A 17,515-nucleotide genomic window follows, 5' to 3' on the forward strand; every position below is an offset into this window, starting at 1 on the left:
TTTAGTAAGAAAATAATAAGCTCATAATAAAATACTTCTACTTTGTTACTAATTATTCCATGGTTCTTTGTTTTGGTTCAATGGGACAAATTGAGTACTTGTTAATGGATAATAGTGGTGTAATGCTATAAATAAAGTATAGAGACATGGGATTGGACTGGTTCAAAAAGCAAATTTTATTAGACAATAACACTTGAATTACAAAGTTCTCAATGATTCAAAATAAATTATGAATACGACAAAATATTGCAGCAAATTACCACTTGATGAGTACTATGAAAACATTCGAACAAACAAACATGGAAATTGAAACAAAACTCAACCATCCTAGCTAGCACACACATAGATTCATGTACACTTACATATTGTTATACCCTTTGTTATCTGTTGACTCCAAAAACCCCTTCTCTTCTGATCACAAATTCAATTGAGGATTCAGGCAAATGAGGCGCAAAAAGAACATAAAGTCGCCTCCTTGTTAACCTACACAGCGTATCTCCATTGCCACCAGTGCTTGCAGAGCTCATATCTGCACCTATAACCTCCTCATTCCTGGACAAGAACAACCTGGAATTCACACAGTTTGCCCAAGCTAGCCCCAATGCGGGACAAACCCGCCTTCCAGACGAATACAAAGAGCCTAAGTTCCCAATCCTCAGCCCATTTAAGCTACCATTTTCCCCCATGAAATCAACCACTTGATTTGCTACCATAACCGCTACATTAAACCTCTTTGCCAAGGACTTCAATTGACCAGAAATCTTGAAAAACAGAGATGATCTCCGCTTAAGATCGGAATGGGTGTTATCAAATTCGGAACGAAACAGTGCCGCAATTGAATCGATCACGATGAGTCTAATGGGCAAGCGGGATTGGGAGTCAACAAGAAACGACTCTATCTTAGGCATTTCATCGAGCAGTTGTTCTGCAGAATGGGCGGCGTGAACAAAAATATTATCTGAGTTTCCGCCAAGACGAGAGGCGTGGCAAAGTTGTTGGAGGCGGCGAAAGGGGAAAGGGAACTCGGTGTGTATGTAGAGAGAGGAACCGGAAAGGCGACCCTGGTTGAGGGGTAGCTGAGCGGAAAGAGCGAGTTGGAGACAGAGTTGGGTCTTGCCGCAGCCACTCTCAGCGACGAGCTCCGTCACGGAGTTGCAGGGAATGCCACCACCGAGAAAGCTATCGAGGATGGGACACCCGAACGGGATCTTCCGGGTGCTGTTGAAGAGGCTGACGAGGCTCTCCGGGGTTGTCACCGCCATTGTTGTCTTGTCCCACTGTTGGAACGAGGACAAAGCAGTATATAACTGAAAAAAGAAAAGGCGGGAAAGGAAAATAAATAAATATATATTTTTTCACTAATGCTATCAATATTTAGTGTTAAATATTATGTGTTTAACTATACTTTTTTTATATATGAAACTGATCTTTTTTCAAAAAAACAAATTATATGTTTTATAATAATATTTTTACATTAATAACATTTTTAAAATATTTATTCAATGATTTAATGAGACAAAGTCCTACAGGTCAAGCGTAAACAAAGTCTGACAGATCTCACACATTGAGGACCGAACAAATGGAAAACCATGTCGTTTACAATAGAGGAGCATAACCATCCAAGAATAACGATCCCCAAATAAAAATAGGCAAACAAATGACAGAGTCATGACCCTAACAGTAGACTGCACCACAATAAAATACTAGTCTGTGAGACATCTAATAATTAAGCGAAGATGTTCCAAACTGCCTCAACGACCCTTCATTGGTGGAAACAAACACAACTAGGGACAGATCCAAGAACAGGGTAATATGACACAATTATTAGAAGCAAACACAAACATAACATAACATAAACTAAAATAAAAAACTATAAAGATAAAGGCAAAAAAGCATAGTCACACTACAACCACCTTGGATCTGAAAATGAGAGCGTCCTAAACCACAATAGAGCACACCCACGCAAGCCCCATTGACACCCAAACCTAAGCACCCCAGAAACCCATAGAACCTTAGCCAAACCCACTTTCAAAACATGACGTCGAGACAACTCCACAACCCCAATGGACCAACTACCTAAGAAGCAAAGTGAAGATGCCACAAAAATCCCAAGAATGGCAAGCTACCGAGGACAGAAATCCCCTCAAGGAAACGAACGCAACATTGCTGGAGGAGGTGCCACTCACACTCCAGCCAAGCGAAACCCAAAAATGAGTGGAAACCCTAGTGTCAGCAGCAAAGGAGAGAAGAAAACCCTAAACGGAAAAGAGAATGTGACAATGGTTCCAGTGAAGAGTGTTGCTATTTGGCACCTTAAGGTGTCTAACACCACATGAGGAGACACTCCATGATTGGTTAGCGATACTCCATATTACTAATTAAATTCAAATAAATGAGACCAGATATTGGATTGCATCAATAGTGGTATGCCACCTCCTTGTGGTGTTGGGAACCAATGGTGCCCTTAGCAAGTAAATTGATTCACTCCAAGACCTCATTAATAACAATTCATAATATAGTATTTTTGATTGACTCAATATAGTTATAATACGACACTATTTAATACTGACATAATACTTGAATTCAAAGTGATTATATAGTAGAATTAAAAAAAATGTGATTATATAGTAATTAAGTTAAAAAGAATGTATATGTAAGTGATCTCTTAATTTAATCAAAACATTAAAGGCCTGTTTTGTAAAAAATTTATTTTTGAATTTTTTAAACACAAAAATAGAAATATTATTTTATTTTTGTTTTTTTATTTTTAAAAAATAAAAATATGTTTGGTAACTATTTTTGTTTTTTGTTTTTAAAAACAAAAAATAATAAATATATTTGATAACTTTTATTTTTATTTTTTGTTTAATAATATGAGGTGTTGATTTGAAGAAGAGGAGAAGAAAAAAAAATGAAAACTGTTTTAAAAAAAATTTGAAAGTGAAAAATTTTTATTTTCAAAATTTAATAAATTTTAATTAAAATTTTAAAAAATAATAAATAAAAATAGAGTTATCAAACACATTTTATGTTTAATTTTTAAATTTCTAATTAATTAAACAAAAAAATATTTTTTTAAGTGTTACCAAACAACCACAATGTTAATAAATTTATCACATTTGTATTGTGTCCTAATATGATTAATTAAACATATTCTACTAGCCATTTTGTTACACTTGTCAATTTAAAATTAACATAAAAAAATAAATAAATGCTGCATAAATTTATTTATTAAGTATTATTTAAGGGCATTGTCATTGGGTCGAAAAATAGCCAACCTTATTGGAGAATAAAATATTAGATTTATGGATAGCAATTCACGAGTGATATGTTTGGTTTATTTTAGTTTGCTTTGAGGTGTTTTACCTTCATGATTTAAGAAATTAAAAGTGTTAATTTGTTTGTAGGAATCCATATTTCCCAAACGATGCATAATGTGGTATGTATCTTGGCCTCGTCTGATAATGATTGAATGGTTTGTAATTGAAAAGTTATAAAAATTTGTTTTCAGTATCTGGAAATTTATTTCTACAAATGTGATTAGTTATATTGTTATTTTGAAGTGCCTTTCTAATTTTTTTTTAAAAAAAGTAAGACCTAGATTCTAATCAAACATAGAACAAAGACCAAGTCTAATATAGTTATCCCTATAGCTAATACAGTGAATTAATATCCTTAAGGGACGAGCAAGCGGCAACAAAGACCAATAGACTGACAAATAATGACACACATACCTTGTTAACAAGTGTCATACGATCTGAGATAGTAGACAAAGATTAAAATATCAATATTATTAATAATGTATCAAAAAAAAGTATATGATTCTATATTTTTTTAGTGTAAAAATTATTTTTGTAAAATTTCTCTAAAATATCTAAACATATAGGAAAAAATATCCTCTAAGCCAAAATGTCAAATTAATTCCATTTAAAAATTCTCAAATATCTACAATAATGGCTATATATCTCAGTATATAGATTGAATTTCAACAACCAAATTAAAAAATAAAAGAGAGATATATATATATATCTAAAGATTATAAGATACAATAGATAAATATCTCCTTTTCAAATATAATTTTTTTAATATATTTCTTACATATATTATTATAATGCAATTATAAAGATATCCACACATCAAGATATCTATAAATTACTAAATAGATTTGCTGTTTTTATTAGAAAGAGTATTTTCAATTTATGTATTATTATTATATTTTGTATTTCTTAAATTTTCTTATGAGATTTTGAGTTTAGACAAGTATCCATTATGTCACATGAGTTTTCTTAAAATTTCTGACGATATAGAATATTTCTTTCATATTTCTATAATATGGGAGTATCAATATTTCCTTTTACAATTTTAACTTTTAAACATAATAAAATTATTTTCAAATCACAAACCATTGAGATACTTCTTTTTTAGTATTAGAGTGATAGGACTATTTGAACAATCAAGACAGAACTCTCGCTTTCTTTTTTTTTAAATTATATATAAAACAGTACCATATCATTTGGTGTTGTGTAATATTTTGGTGCATAATTTTAATGTACATATCATTGTTCATTGTTTATGAGTATTGTTATTTGACACCTTAAGGTGCTCAACACTACATTAGGTGGTACTTCATAATTGACTAACGATACATCATAATACTTATAAAATTTAATTAATTAGAATCCGATATTAAATTGCACCAATAGCAGTATGTCACATCTAGTGGTGTAGTGCCCCTTAGCAATTCTCAATGTGGTGTAGGTGACATAATATAGATATATTTTTATTATATCAAATTGTGGTTGAAATTGAAAGTTGCCCACCGATTTGGTAAGGTCTTGGCAGAGCAGAAGTCATTGAATTTGCATCCATTCCACTCTGAAGCTCTAGTAACTTTTGCTATTGCCCCTTGCCAAACTCTTTAGGTTACACATTTTTCATTTTTTTTATTCTTACACTACCAGGGATGAGATAAAAACAAAATACAATTATCCTAGTCACTTGTTAGTGCTTTGAATAATGATACCAATGAATAATTAACATGTAAGTGGTTTTTCAAAACAAACAACATGGGATTGGGAGAATTCTACTTTCAAAATTTACTATCCAATCATAGTGACATCGAACTGGTTTTTAAATATGTATTTGTATGATCGAGAGCCACCGGGGTGCGGTGAGTTTGGTCAAATTCCAGTGCTTTGGCCTCGGAACAAGTTGCGAATATATATACGATTGTGTTGTTTGGACTTGAAGAACCTGAACCCACCCAACTTTTTCAATACTCCACACTAGTTGCTTTGCTACTTCTATTTTCAATATCCATTACTATAATGCTACTTAAAATAAACCAAGTTCAAGTGTTCAACTGTCCAATACTGCGGCAAAAAAACCTGTCTCAAAAGTAGCTAGCTACTCATATGAAAGGCATTGTATTTTAAAACAAAACAAAAAACTCAGTCTTACATGGCTGTCTCTAAATGTTTCTTAGTTGTTGGCTTTCAAGCTTCTGGTTGATATTGGGAGCAGGCCTACAGCCATCTGTAAAGAAAAGAAACTAAACATTAGCAAAGATGAGACATCAAACTATATCAATTACTATGTACGTAGTCAGAATAAACTCGAACATCAGACCTTGCCGAAGCAAAACATAAGCTTAACCTTTTGAGCTAACTCTCTTGCGTGTGATTCCATTATTAGCTATAATAGTATTGTTTAACAACACAACCTAATTGCTATTCTGCTAATGCACCTTTCCATTAGAAAATTTAGGAGTTCTTTCTTAGTAATTGGTTTAATTTAAACAGCCATCCTAACATAGATTGTAGTTGAAAAAGTTGAACGTGTACTTGTAAGGAATCCCAAACACACATGTTTCGTCCATGAGTATAACAATCATGATTTATAACCCCAACAAATGACAGGAAAAATAAATAAGCTACACGAGGCATGAAAAAAGATCTATTCAGCAGTTTATACATGTTTAGTCAGCAAACTATTACACCTAAACTCCAATGGACTTGAAACTCTCAGTCAATCCACAGGTGCTACTGTTTCTCAATTCCATCAAATGCCTTGTTCTGCTCCATTAAACTGGACAACATCAATATCCACCAAGATTTTAATATAAAATAAAGTAGACTATGACAGAAGAAAAAAGTTTTGAATATGCTTCTCTATCTGGATTAAATTCAAATGTAGCATCTTTAAAGGGACAAAAACAGCAATCACTATCTTATAAAGAAGTGCATGAAAAATAGGAGACCATTAGAAAATGCAACTAACCTCTTGCCACCAAAGTAATTAGCAGCACATATACTAAGTCACACTATCTTAGAATAACACACCATAGTCCAATCACCCGGCGCAAGTTTAATAAGCTAGCAAAACAACATATACAACATAATGATTTGCACTCTCTACTTCATTGGACAACACTCACCAATAGGTTATGCCTGAAGCAAATTTTCTATCAATAAGATTAAGAATTTCAAGCCGACTAAGTTTTAACACAACTCATTTGCTCAATTTCACCTGATAACTCTGTAACTGATTAGTTTGAACAAGAAGCGTTTCTTTTGGGCTTTTACAAGTAGCTAGAATATATAACAACACAAAATCTATCTTTTCCAATCTATCAATACTCAAACCAACCCCAAAGCAGAAAAGTAGCCATCCATCCTCAATGTAAGTTTAACCCACCAGTACAAGCACCCATTAAACTTAAAACCTGAGCTCACGAAACTGTTCTAGCTTGAGAAAACAAAAGCAAGAGAGCGGAATAACCTTGATACGCTGAGGGTAATCTAATAAACCTATACTTTCAAGCTCACAATATTGTACAGCAAGCTCAGCAATTTTGACACAGTGCCAACCTCTTCATTCCCTTATTCCAAGCAAGTTTTTCTATTAGTAAAACACATAAAACCATCTACAATGCATAGGCTATATTCTATATCCTATGCCAATGCCAAAATCTAGCATTTGTATAGAAAAGTATCTCCAATTCTATGCTAAAATTAGCATATGCTTTGCAAGAACTTTTTTTGTCCCAAATGTCCATATTTATAACATTTTTCAAACTTGCAAGGTATTTTGTCTCCAATCCTGCAGAGTCTATAGACTCTGTGCATACATTGGTTTGGTTTCAATTCTGATACAAACCATTACCTATATCATAACAATGGCATTCTCATATAAAGCAAGCAATCCAAACACAACCCTAACCAAGAACTAGTCTCTGAAATGAGCTAAAATTTAGGGCAAAAACACAAAACCAAAGAATAAGAAAAACCCTTACCAGTCTAGCGGTTGCGCTCGGCTGGCAATGGGCGGTTGAAACCTCCACGGCGGTTCATGTACTGCCGAGGCTGGCGCTTAGTCACGGGTCTGATGCCGCTCACGTCGGCTCCAGGAACCTGCTTCCCCTTGGTGGAGTCAAACCCGACGGGAATCCCAAGCTTCTTCATCATCTCAATCTCATCCTCGTTAGGGCCTTCGTCCACCTCAACCTCTCCGCCGTCGTTACCGGCGCTCTGCTTCTGCTGCTCCCTGACTATCCCCTCAACGAAGTCAGACACAGCCGCCTTCTGCCTTTCACGCTCTTTATCATCCTCGGCCGTCGACTCGCGACGGTTGCGCTTCCGGGACTCAGGAGACGGAGTCCGGTTGTGGTGACGGTGGCGGCGACGGTGGGAGCGGTCGTCGACCGGGGAGCGGGAGCGAGACCGATCAGGAGAGCGGGCGTGGCGGGATCTGCTGCGTTCGGGGGTCCGCGACCTTTTGCTGCGGCCAACCCGGTCGCGATCACGTTCCCGGTCATCCCTATCTCGTCGTCGTTCCCTATCTCGGTCTCGGTCTCGGTCTCGGTCACGGTCTTTGTCTCGGGGTCTGTCACGGTCACGGTCTCGGTCTCGATCTCGGTCTCGGTCCGCCATGGTTTGGGTGTGTGTGGGAAGAAGGAGAAGAAGGGTTGGACTCCATGGCTTAATGAGGGGAAGTGGCTTATGAAGGGTCTATGAGTTTTTGTTTTTAACCCCAATTTTTCCTTGCCTAATTAAAAATAATATAATAATATAGTATCACAATAATATAGTATCTCAGGGTTTTGCCTCACGACAATTTCCTTCCGAACTTCACGAGACCACTCTTTTTTTGGTTCCTAAAGTCTCTAATCCAGCTCGAGCTATTGACTACAGACCTATTGCTTGCTGCTCCACTGTGTATAAATGTATGACAAAATTGTTATGCTCTCGTTTGGCATTAGTCCTTCCAGACCTCATTCAGCCAAATCAGGGTGCTTTTGTTAGGGGTCGGTCAATTGCTCATAACATCATGATATTTCAGGACCTAATCAAGAACTATGGGAGAGCTTCCGCTTCTCCTAGATGTGCCATTAAAATAAATCTTAGTAAAGCATATGACACGGTTGATTGGCAGTTTCTTGAGGATCTTTTGAGGGCCTTTTGTTTCCCTATGAAATTTATTGGTTAGATAATGGCCTGTGTGAGAAATACTTCTTACTCTTTCCTTATGAATGGTAGAGTTCAAGGTAGCTTTAAGGGTAAAAAAGGGCTGCGACAAGGTGATCCAATGTCCCATCTTCTATTTGTGCTTATTATGGAGTATTTGACTAGAAGCCTTCAACTGGCTACTCGGGCTTCTACTTTCAGATATCACCCTATGTGTAAGAGCCTTAAGCTTCTCAAGTTGTGCTTTGCTGATGACTTAATTCTGTTTTGTAAAGGAACCCTTTCGGCAGTGAGCATTTTTAAAGAGGTCCTAGGAAAGTTTAGTGAGGTTACTGGTTTATCTATCAATACTAACAAGTCTCATATTTACTTTGGAGGAGTCAATGCAACAGAGAGAAGGGTTATTGCACAAGATATTCAGCTGCCTGAGGGATCCTTTCCTCTTAGGTATCTTGGGGTTCCTATGAGACCAACTAAGTGGAGACATGAGGACTGTGAGATTATTATTCATAAAATCAGGTTGAAACTGTTATCTTGGACCAGTAGGCATCTGTCATGTGTAGGCCGAATGCTTCTTATACACTCAGTTCTTTTTGTTCTTCGAAATTATTGGATGAGTGTCTTTTTTTTGCCTCAGAGTATTGTTAAGGAGGTAGAGAAGTTATGCCGCGTTTTCCTGTGGGGAGCTTCAGGGAATAGGAGTAAGCTTCATATGGCTTCGTGGCATCAGGTGTGTCTCCCTAAAGCTTTTGGAGGTCTCGGGTTTAGGGATGGGGCGACCTGGAATAGAGCCGTTTTAGCCAAGTACATTTGGGTTGTTTCAAAAAAGCAGGACCTTCTTTGGGTCAAATGGATCAAGGATATCTATTTGAAGGGAGTTAATTTCTGGAGTTATGTTCTGAAACCATACAGTAGCTGGTATTGGAGGAAATTGTGCCATTTAAGGAGCAAATTTAGTAAGCCAGAGGTAGTTGCTGCTGGGGTTTCAGGAAAGTTTATGCCTTCAAAATTATATAACAGTACCTTAGAACAGTAGCTAGTGGGGTATAAGAATGTGGTCTGGTGTAAGTTGACTCTCCCTAAGCACCGGTTTCTCCTTTGGCAGGTGGTCAATACTCACCTTCTTACTAGAGACAATTTATCTAGAATCAACTTTCAGTTGACCAGCCTCTTATGTCCTGTTTGTGAAGAGCATAATGAAAGTCATACTCATCTCTTTTTTGAGTGCTGCTTGTCCAAGATGACGCTTACCCTCATTTTTGCTTGGATTGGGTTTAAAGCTTGGCCTAGTAATTTCAATGGTTGGGTGGTTTGGCTAAGCTGTGGGAGGATTGGTATCACTGATTCTATTTTGAACTTGGTGTTAGCAACTGTGATCTATAGCATTTGGCGGAACAGGAATAGATGTGTTTTTTATGGTTATTCTTTGACAGCTAGTAGTTTAGCGAAGGAAGTTATAAATATAGTCAAGTATAGATTATACATTGTTAATAATAAGAAGATCTCTCTTCAACACCAGCTTTTCATTAGGAAACTTCAATGTAACTAAAGTATGTACAGGTACTAATTGTTAGCTGAGTGTATAGGTTGTTTGTTTGTGGGGTGATTGGCCCTTTGGTTGTACTGGACAGTTTGTTCAATGAAGTTCTTTCTTCTTGATCAAAATATATATATATATATATATGTATATAATGTACTTCTAGCTCAAGTTAGGATTTTCAAAAGTTTTTGTAAGGGGATATTTTAGTCTGTATGTTCAATAACATACTTAATTTTTTTAAAATGCCAACATAACATACTCTCCCAATTATATGTCATTTTTAAAATTTAAGACAAAAACACCCCTACCACTAACCGAGACCCTTCACCTTCTCTCTTCCCAGCCAAACTCTCTCATTTCTTTCTCATTATTTTATCTCGATTCACATTCTCACCATTTCTCTCAGGCGAAGCTCTCTCTCTCCTCACAGCCACCGTCTTCTCCATCACCGGCTATGGTAAGGTAAGACATTCGGTTATCATGTGGTTTTTTAAAAAAAAAAATTGAATCGTAATGTATAAATCGATGAAATGGGTTTGATTGTTAATCTTTATTTTGCAAAAAATGTAGCTTAAAATGGGTTTGATTCTATGTGCATCATTTTGGAAGATTATGTTTAAATTCTGCAAAAATTTTGTGGGTCAATGTTCTTTCGATTCCACATCGATGCTCCATCGATGGTAATTCGATGACATACATTGCGCAATCGATGCTCCATCGATGGTATATCGATGCCATGTCAATTCTTTCATAATCGATGGTTTATCGATGCCACATCGATGCATAATCAATGCGCAATCGATGGTATATCGATGTCACATCGATGCCATATCGATGCTGAACATATATGGCATCGATTCTACATCGATACACCATCGATATCACATCGAAAATAACATCTAAATTAGATGTTCGCCTCAGCATCGACATGGCATCGATGTACCATCGAAATGGCATTGATGTATCATCAACATGCTGCATCGATATACCATCGAAATTCCATCGATGGTTTATCGATGCCACATCGATGCATAATTGATGCTGATGCATAATCGATGCGCAATCGATGGTATATCGATGCGCAATCGATGGTATATCGATGCCACATCGATGCCATATCGATGTTGAACATATATGACATCGATTCCATGCTACATCGATGCTATTTCGATGGTACATCAATTCCATTTCGATGACAACAACAGATTGAGTATTTTTTATAAATTCAACTAATTCTCTTTTTTTTTGGATATTTTGTAGATGCCACCCAAACGTATCCCACCGCTTGAGATCCCTATGGAGGATCATTATGTCGGTCGTATGACCTATAGGGGTTTCGGGAGGTTAACAAAATTGAAAAAAATATTTGAGGAGCATGGATTGTTGGGGAGGGTGAATGAGTCTGTTTTTGGACCATTCTTCACAGCCCCTCCCTTTTCGTTCTCTGGGGCATTGGTGCATACACTGCTTTTGCGGAAGGTCAAGTCTCAGCGTGGCAATGAGGTGCACTTCTTGATGGACCCAAACTTATGTAAGTTTGGGGTGCACGAGTTTGCCATTATCACCGGCCTGAGCTGCTCCTGTCCACCACTTGCCATTGACATTGAACCTCACATTACTTCCTCCCGCCTAGTTGATACATATTTCAATGTGGAACCCGAGAAAGACATTCGGTTCAGTATGTTGGAACGAGCTTTTATTATGTGCGATGTACCTGATGATTTGTACTTTGTGGAGGGGATACTATTGGGCGCTGAGAATGACAATGCTATTTGGCGAGATTCATTGTTGATGGTCGAGGATTTAGATTATTTTGAGAAGTATCCATGGGGATTCCTTTCATTCGATACAACTGTGAAACAATTCAATAGAGATATGAAAGCGATTGGTGCTACAATACCAGGTAAGAAGGCGAAGAAGATCACTGAGGTGGAGTCTTCTAAGGGTGTTAAGGAGGAGGCAAAGTACACTTGCAATGGGTATCCACCAGCCTTGCAATATTGGGCATACGAGACGATTCTTGATTTACAGAAGGAACACGCCAAGCCTTATGGATTCAAGTTCTCTAGGGTGCTACAGTGGGAGAGCATAGGCCAGCCGAAGCATTTGCATTTGATGGATGTACTTGCGAGGAGACATGTAAGTTATATTACATTTAAATAATTCAAGAACTTTTGAATTATACTAATCAACTTATGTCGTTTCTAATTTGATTGTTTTGTTTCCATTACAGTTGTCATGCATTTCTATCCTAAGGCCTCGACCGAATGAGCGAGACTTCTTCGATGCCATATATCAGAGGACAGAGGGGGATGCTCCTAGGTATGTGATGCTGCAGAATATGACCCAGCCTGCACCAGAGGATGGAAGGCCTTACGATCCTGAGGCAGAGGCTGCTGCGGTGGCTGAGATAGCCGTTAAGGCTGGCATATTTGTGGAGGATGCCCCGACAGAGTCTGCTCCAGATACTAGTGTAGAACCTACTTCTGCTCCTGCTCCTGGGGCTTATGAGGAGGTGTTGGGTGAGATGGCTAGACTATCAGATGCAGTGGACGAGGTTAAGGCCACTCTAGGTATCGTCCTTAAAAATAAAAAAGTCATATTAGAGAAGCTGGCAACACTAGGTGGTGTACCTACTCTTACTCCTGCACATACTCATGCACCTACTCCAACAGAGGATGTAGAGTACGACATTCTCCCCTCATGTTACGAGCCTTCTGTTGGAGAAGCCATACCTTCTCAGCCAGTGCAGACAGTCTTAGGTACGACTAATCCATGAGTTTTTTTGTTTTTTGTTTTAAAGAGATTAGATACTAATTGCTCCTTTACAGGTAAGCGCACTAGACAGAGACTAGTAAGGTACGAGGACTATACTCCAGCAGCCAAGAAACCAAAGTTCAAGGACCCAGTTACGATCCTTCCTTTAAAGGTGTTGGATCAAGATATGTTGACAACTTTTAACCGATGGGTACTCGGTGAGATTGACAACAGCAGACCGAGGAAGTTGGAATGTTGTGATGGGACCCCTGTTTGGTTCTTGAAGTTGAAGGTGGCAAAAGAATGGTTGGCAGAAACTGTAAGTCTCTTATGTTTGTTAGAACATTTATCTCATTTTAAAAATTCACTCTTCCTTAACGTTACTCTATTTATTTGCAGCATCTCGACGCTGCAAATTATCTTATACGGAGACGTCTTTTTTAGTTGGCGAAGACGTACCCCGTGAAAGCCACCGTACTTGATTCATCATTTGCACAATATATTCCTCCTAGATATGAGGAATTCAAGAAAAATGGCAGGACTTACCAATGGGACTCGGACATTCTTGATTTCCTGAAAGGAGATGCCAAAAAGTACAAGAAGCCTTGGGGTGATTGCAACGAGTTCTACTTCCACTGGTGCATGGAAAATCGGCACTGGATCCTTTGCGAAATAAATTTCGCTGATTGGATGATCACTGTATTTGACTCAGATCATTCTAACTTTAGCCATAATAAGTTGTCTGAGTTGATCGAGCCTTGGACTAGGATGCTTCCATCTTTACTAAACGCTTCTGGTATGTTTAAAGGACACCCCAAGTTGAAAATAGCTAGATCGAAGATCACCGTTCCAAACTTTGATTGGCAGCGCATGTCCACTGATATTGTCCCACAGTCTAGAACCAGGTAGACGTACTAAATTCAGATTTTCAATACACTCACAATAAAGCTTTCTTGGTTTTGGCAGAGATTGCGGAACAATCCATTCTTCCTCGTTACCAGTAGGATATGTAGATTCTATGTAAGAGGACCTCCATGTCTCAATTTTATAGTAATCTGAACACAACGAATAAAAGTTCACCCATCACTTAAGGGATCCAGATAGTGCATGAGCACATGGGATACCAATAATCTGAAACACGCCGCATGTGCATGTCTTATTCAGGAGGTCGACTTCACCATTCAGCTCACCATCTAACACATGGAACTCATGCCTCCCTATTGCATAAGGAATCAAGAATCGAGCTTTCTCAGCCATATCCACCAAAATTTTCTCATAGGTCGGTGCAAGAGTTGTAGTTGTCTTCTCGCTAGTTTCTCTCCTATCACAGAACCAGGACTGTAGTGTGAAGCGAATAAATTCGATGAATGTAGTTATCGGAAAGCTCCTAGCGTCCCGGGTCTTATTGTTGAAACTTTCAGCGTAATTGCTTGTCATTATATTATATCTAGTATCCAGGAAAACTAAAATTTAATAGTAACATACATTTAGAAGATTTCATAAATTAAAATACAATTCACAATGACATACCTATTTCCAGGAAAGTAAGCACAGGACCACTTATCAAAACCCATGCCTTCTAGGTATTGAGCAATGGCTGGATCTTTTGATTTAATTTTTTCGAAGTTGGCGTGGAATTCGGATTTCCTAAAAGCATATGCCGCATTATACATCAACACATGATAATGATCAATCTTGAATTTAGCAACCACATTCATACTAATGTGGTGGTAGCAAGCACCGTGAGAGGCATCGGGGAAAATAGTTTCCAAGGCATGTGTAATACTTGCATGCCTGTCAGATACAAACTCCAGGTCCTCGACTTCCCCAATCGCTTCCTTTAGCTCTGACATGAAATACTTCCAAGAATCATGATTTTCACTATCCACAATACCAAATGCAACTGGATATAGATGGTTATTTGCATCCAGCGCGACTGCACATAACATCTGCCCACCGTATTTTGTCTTTAAAAAAGTGTCGTCCACACATAACACAGGACGACATGTACGAAACCCTCTTCTACTAACTCCGAGTGAGAAAAAGCAATATTTGAATCGATCTTCCTCAGTGACAAAATCTGTCAACATCCCGGGATTTTTCTGTTGAAGCATGAACAGGTACGATGGTAACTTCTGGTAGGATGCTTCCAGTGTCCCTCTGACATAAGAAAGAGCCTTCTCTTGGCATCTCCAAACTTTTCCATATGACAACTCAATGCCATAATCATTCTTAATGTCCTCTCTTATGTTGTTTGCCATGTACGCATTCGATCTAGTCTGATATTTTTTCTTTATGCAATGACCAATAACCCAAGGTGCAGCTTGGCGATGACCTTTATGTTGGAGGTCAAGTGAGCAAGTGTGTTTGTAGGTGAAACGAGTTATCTCGAACATATCAGATTTAGGAATTCTCTTCCCCCTCAATCTCTACCCACAATCAGGATCCTTGCAAGTGATATACCAAACTTCAGTACCTGACTTCTTCACCACAAACTCGAAGTTTTGCTTCATTGCATACAAGTGTGCCTTCGTCTTCAACTCTAACTTGTTCTCAAAAACTTTCCCAACTTCTATTACTCCACAACTCACCCCAGATAATGTGGGGATAACATAAGAGGGGCATGGGATATCTTCAGCTGTATACGCTGGAGAACTCCATCTATTTCCATCATCTTGTGTAGGGGTGGCAATTCGTGTAAACGTGTCAGATTCGTGTTGACACGATTATGACACGACATGATTAAGGTAAACACGAACACGACACGATTATTAAACGTGTCAAAAATACGAACACGAATACGACACGATTATTAAACGGGTCAACACGACACGAACACGATAACACGATTAATCATAATTATACGAAAAAAATCTGAAAACCTATGTAAAGTATTCGTGTTATCGTGTCTGACACGATTATGACACGACACGATTATTAAATGGGTCGACACGATTATGACACGACACGATTAAGGTAAACACGAACACGACACGATTATTAAACGTGTCAAAAACTCAAACACGAACACGACACGATTATTAAACGTGTCGTGTTCGTGTTTACCTTAATCGTGTCGTGTCGTGTCGTGTCATCGTGTCGTGACCCAAATTGCCACCCCTAATCTTGTGTAGTTGGACGACTGCTCTCTGAGCCAGCAGTCCTCCGTCCTTGGCTTTCTTGACGTTTTGGCAATGGTCGTACATTTAAATTATCTACTTGAACCATATGTAACATCGACAATCGATCCTCTGAGTTATCATCAGAACTCCTGCACCCCTTAACTCTTTCATCATCATCACCAAAAAGGGCAACTGGATCGTCATTGACATAAGGCTCATACTCATACCCATCATCATGCGGGAGATTTGTTGGGGGAAAAAAAGTTTCATTATGACTAGGACCTCCCATGCATACACTTGGCCAGGAGCTGTTTGTGGAACAGTCGTGCATGATTGATTATGATTTTCCATATTAACACTCGCTCTAGGAGATGGATCAATAAGAGCAATGTTCTTTGCAATCGAACAAACGCATAAAAGAACCCAATGTTTTAAGGACTTCGAATTTTCAAGAATAAGAGCACTAACTCCTTCATCATCTGTGATTTCAATGGGATCTACGCTAAAATCATTGTATGTAAACGACACTTCTAACTTTAAGTCAAACAATGACCTATCCACTTTCAACTTTGAATACAACTTCTCCAATAATTTTATGTAACCAATATCAATTGGTACATGTATTATAGTGTTCAAACCAGCTTTGAAATTCGATTTTTCTCCTTTCTGTTCCCAAACACCGTTGTAAGAAACAATTATATTAACTCTGGAACCTGCAAATTTACAAAAAAAAAAAACATAAGAAAATTATAAAAATAAAGTGTAATCTATGAATAATCGATGGTAAATCGATGATGAATCGATGCCTATGAAAATCTGTAATGTAGTTCAAAATCGATGCCACATCGATGACATTTCGATGCATCATCGATGATGATGGTTGCCATTTCGATGCCACATCGATGCCATATCGACGCTGAACCAAATAAACATATATGACATCGATACACCATCGACATTACATCGATACTAACATCAAAATTAGATACTCGCCTCAATATCGAAATGGCATCGATGTACCATCGAAATGCCATCGATGTTGATGGTTTCCCTATGTATGCGATCCAATTTCGATGGTATATCGATGCCACATCGATGCCATATCGACACTGAACCAAATCAACATATATCACATCGATTCAACATCGATACACCATCGATATTACATCGAAAATATCATCTAATTTAGATGTTCGCCTAAGTATCGAAATGGCATCGATGTACCATCGATATTGGAATGGCTCCCACATAATTCCAGATCTCAAGAACAGTTCAAAAATTGCAGAAAAAAATACAAACTCAACTGCGGAATGGTTCGAATCTAATATCTAACCATGGCATTTCATATTCACAAGTAGATTAATGAAATGATACTTACCCATGATTTTTTCTCTTAAAAAACGCCAAGAAACTTCCAATCCGTTCCACCTCCGAGCTGTGAAAAAATGGCTGTAAATGAGGGATGAGAGAAAGAGATAGAGAGAAAAAATGTGTGAAGTGTGAAATTTGAGCGAGGAGGGTATTTTTGTCCAAAATATAAGAGGGGGCATATTATGGGGAGAATTTTTATGTTGGCATTTTAAAAAAATTAAATATGTTATGATGCATAAAGGGTAAAATTTCCCTTTGTA

At 37.8% G+C, this 17,515-nt stretch overlaps 3 protein-coding genes across 3 annotated transcripts; all 3 read right to left on the minus strand.

The window, feature by feature from the left end:
• Nucleotides 1-158: 158 nt before the first annotated feature.
• LOC133783153 (DNA repair protein XRCC3 homolog) lies at nucleotides 159-1,305 on the minus strand. The gene has a single exon (XM_062222697.1). It carries the CDS (start codon nucleotides 1,260-1,262, stop codon nucleotides 381-383), a length of 882 nt encoding a protein of 293 aa, XP_062078681.1. The 5' UTR covers nucleotides 1,263-1,305; the 3' UTR covers nucleotides 159-380.
• A 3,984-nt stretch (nucleotides 1,306-5,289) lies between these two features.
• Nucleotides 5,290-7,998, minus strand: LOC133783154 (uncharacterized). The gene is made up of 2 exons (XM_062222698.1): nucleotides 7,295-7,998; nucleotides 5,290-5,535 (listed from the first exon to the last, which is right to left on the minus strand). Exon 1 carries the CDS (start codon nucleotides 7,929-7,931, stop codon nucleotides 7,299-7,301), a length of 633 nt encoding a protein of 210 aa, XP_062078682.1. The 5' UTR covers nucleotides 7,932-7,998; the 3' UTR covers nucleotides 5,290-5,535; nucleotides 7,295-7,298.
• A 5,847-nt stretch (nucleotides 7,999-13,845) lies between these two features.
• On the minus strand, nucleotides 13,846-15,023 carry LOC133785957 (uncharacterized). The gene is made up of 2 exons (XM_062225169.1): nucleotides 14,293-15,023; nucleotides 13,846-14,209 (listed from the first exon to the last, which is right to left on the minus strand). The coding sequence occupies exons 1-2, from the start codon at nucleotides 15,021-15,023 to the stop codon at nucleotides 13,846-13,848; spliced, it is 1,095 nt and encodes a 364-aa protein (XP_062081153.1).
• Between the last annotated feature and the right edge of the window lie 2,492 nt (nucleotides 15,024-17,515).

This window comes from Humulus lupulus, chromosome 6 (assembly GCF_963169125.1).
Source record: "Humulus lupulus chromosome 6, drHumLupu1.1, whole genome shotgun sequence".
NCBI classification, from domain to species: Eukaryota; Viridiplantae; Streptophyta; class Magnoliopsida; order Rosales; family Cannabaceae; genus Humulus; species Humulus lupulus.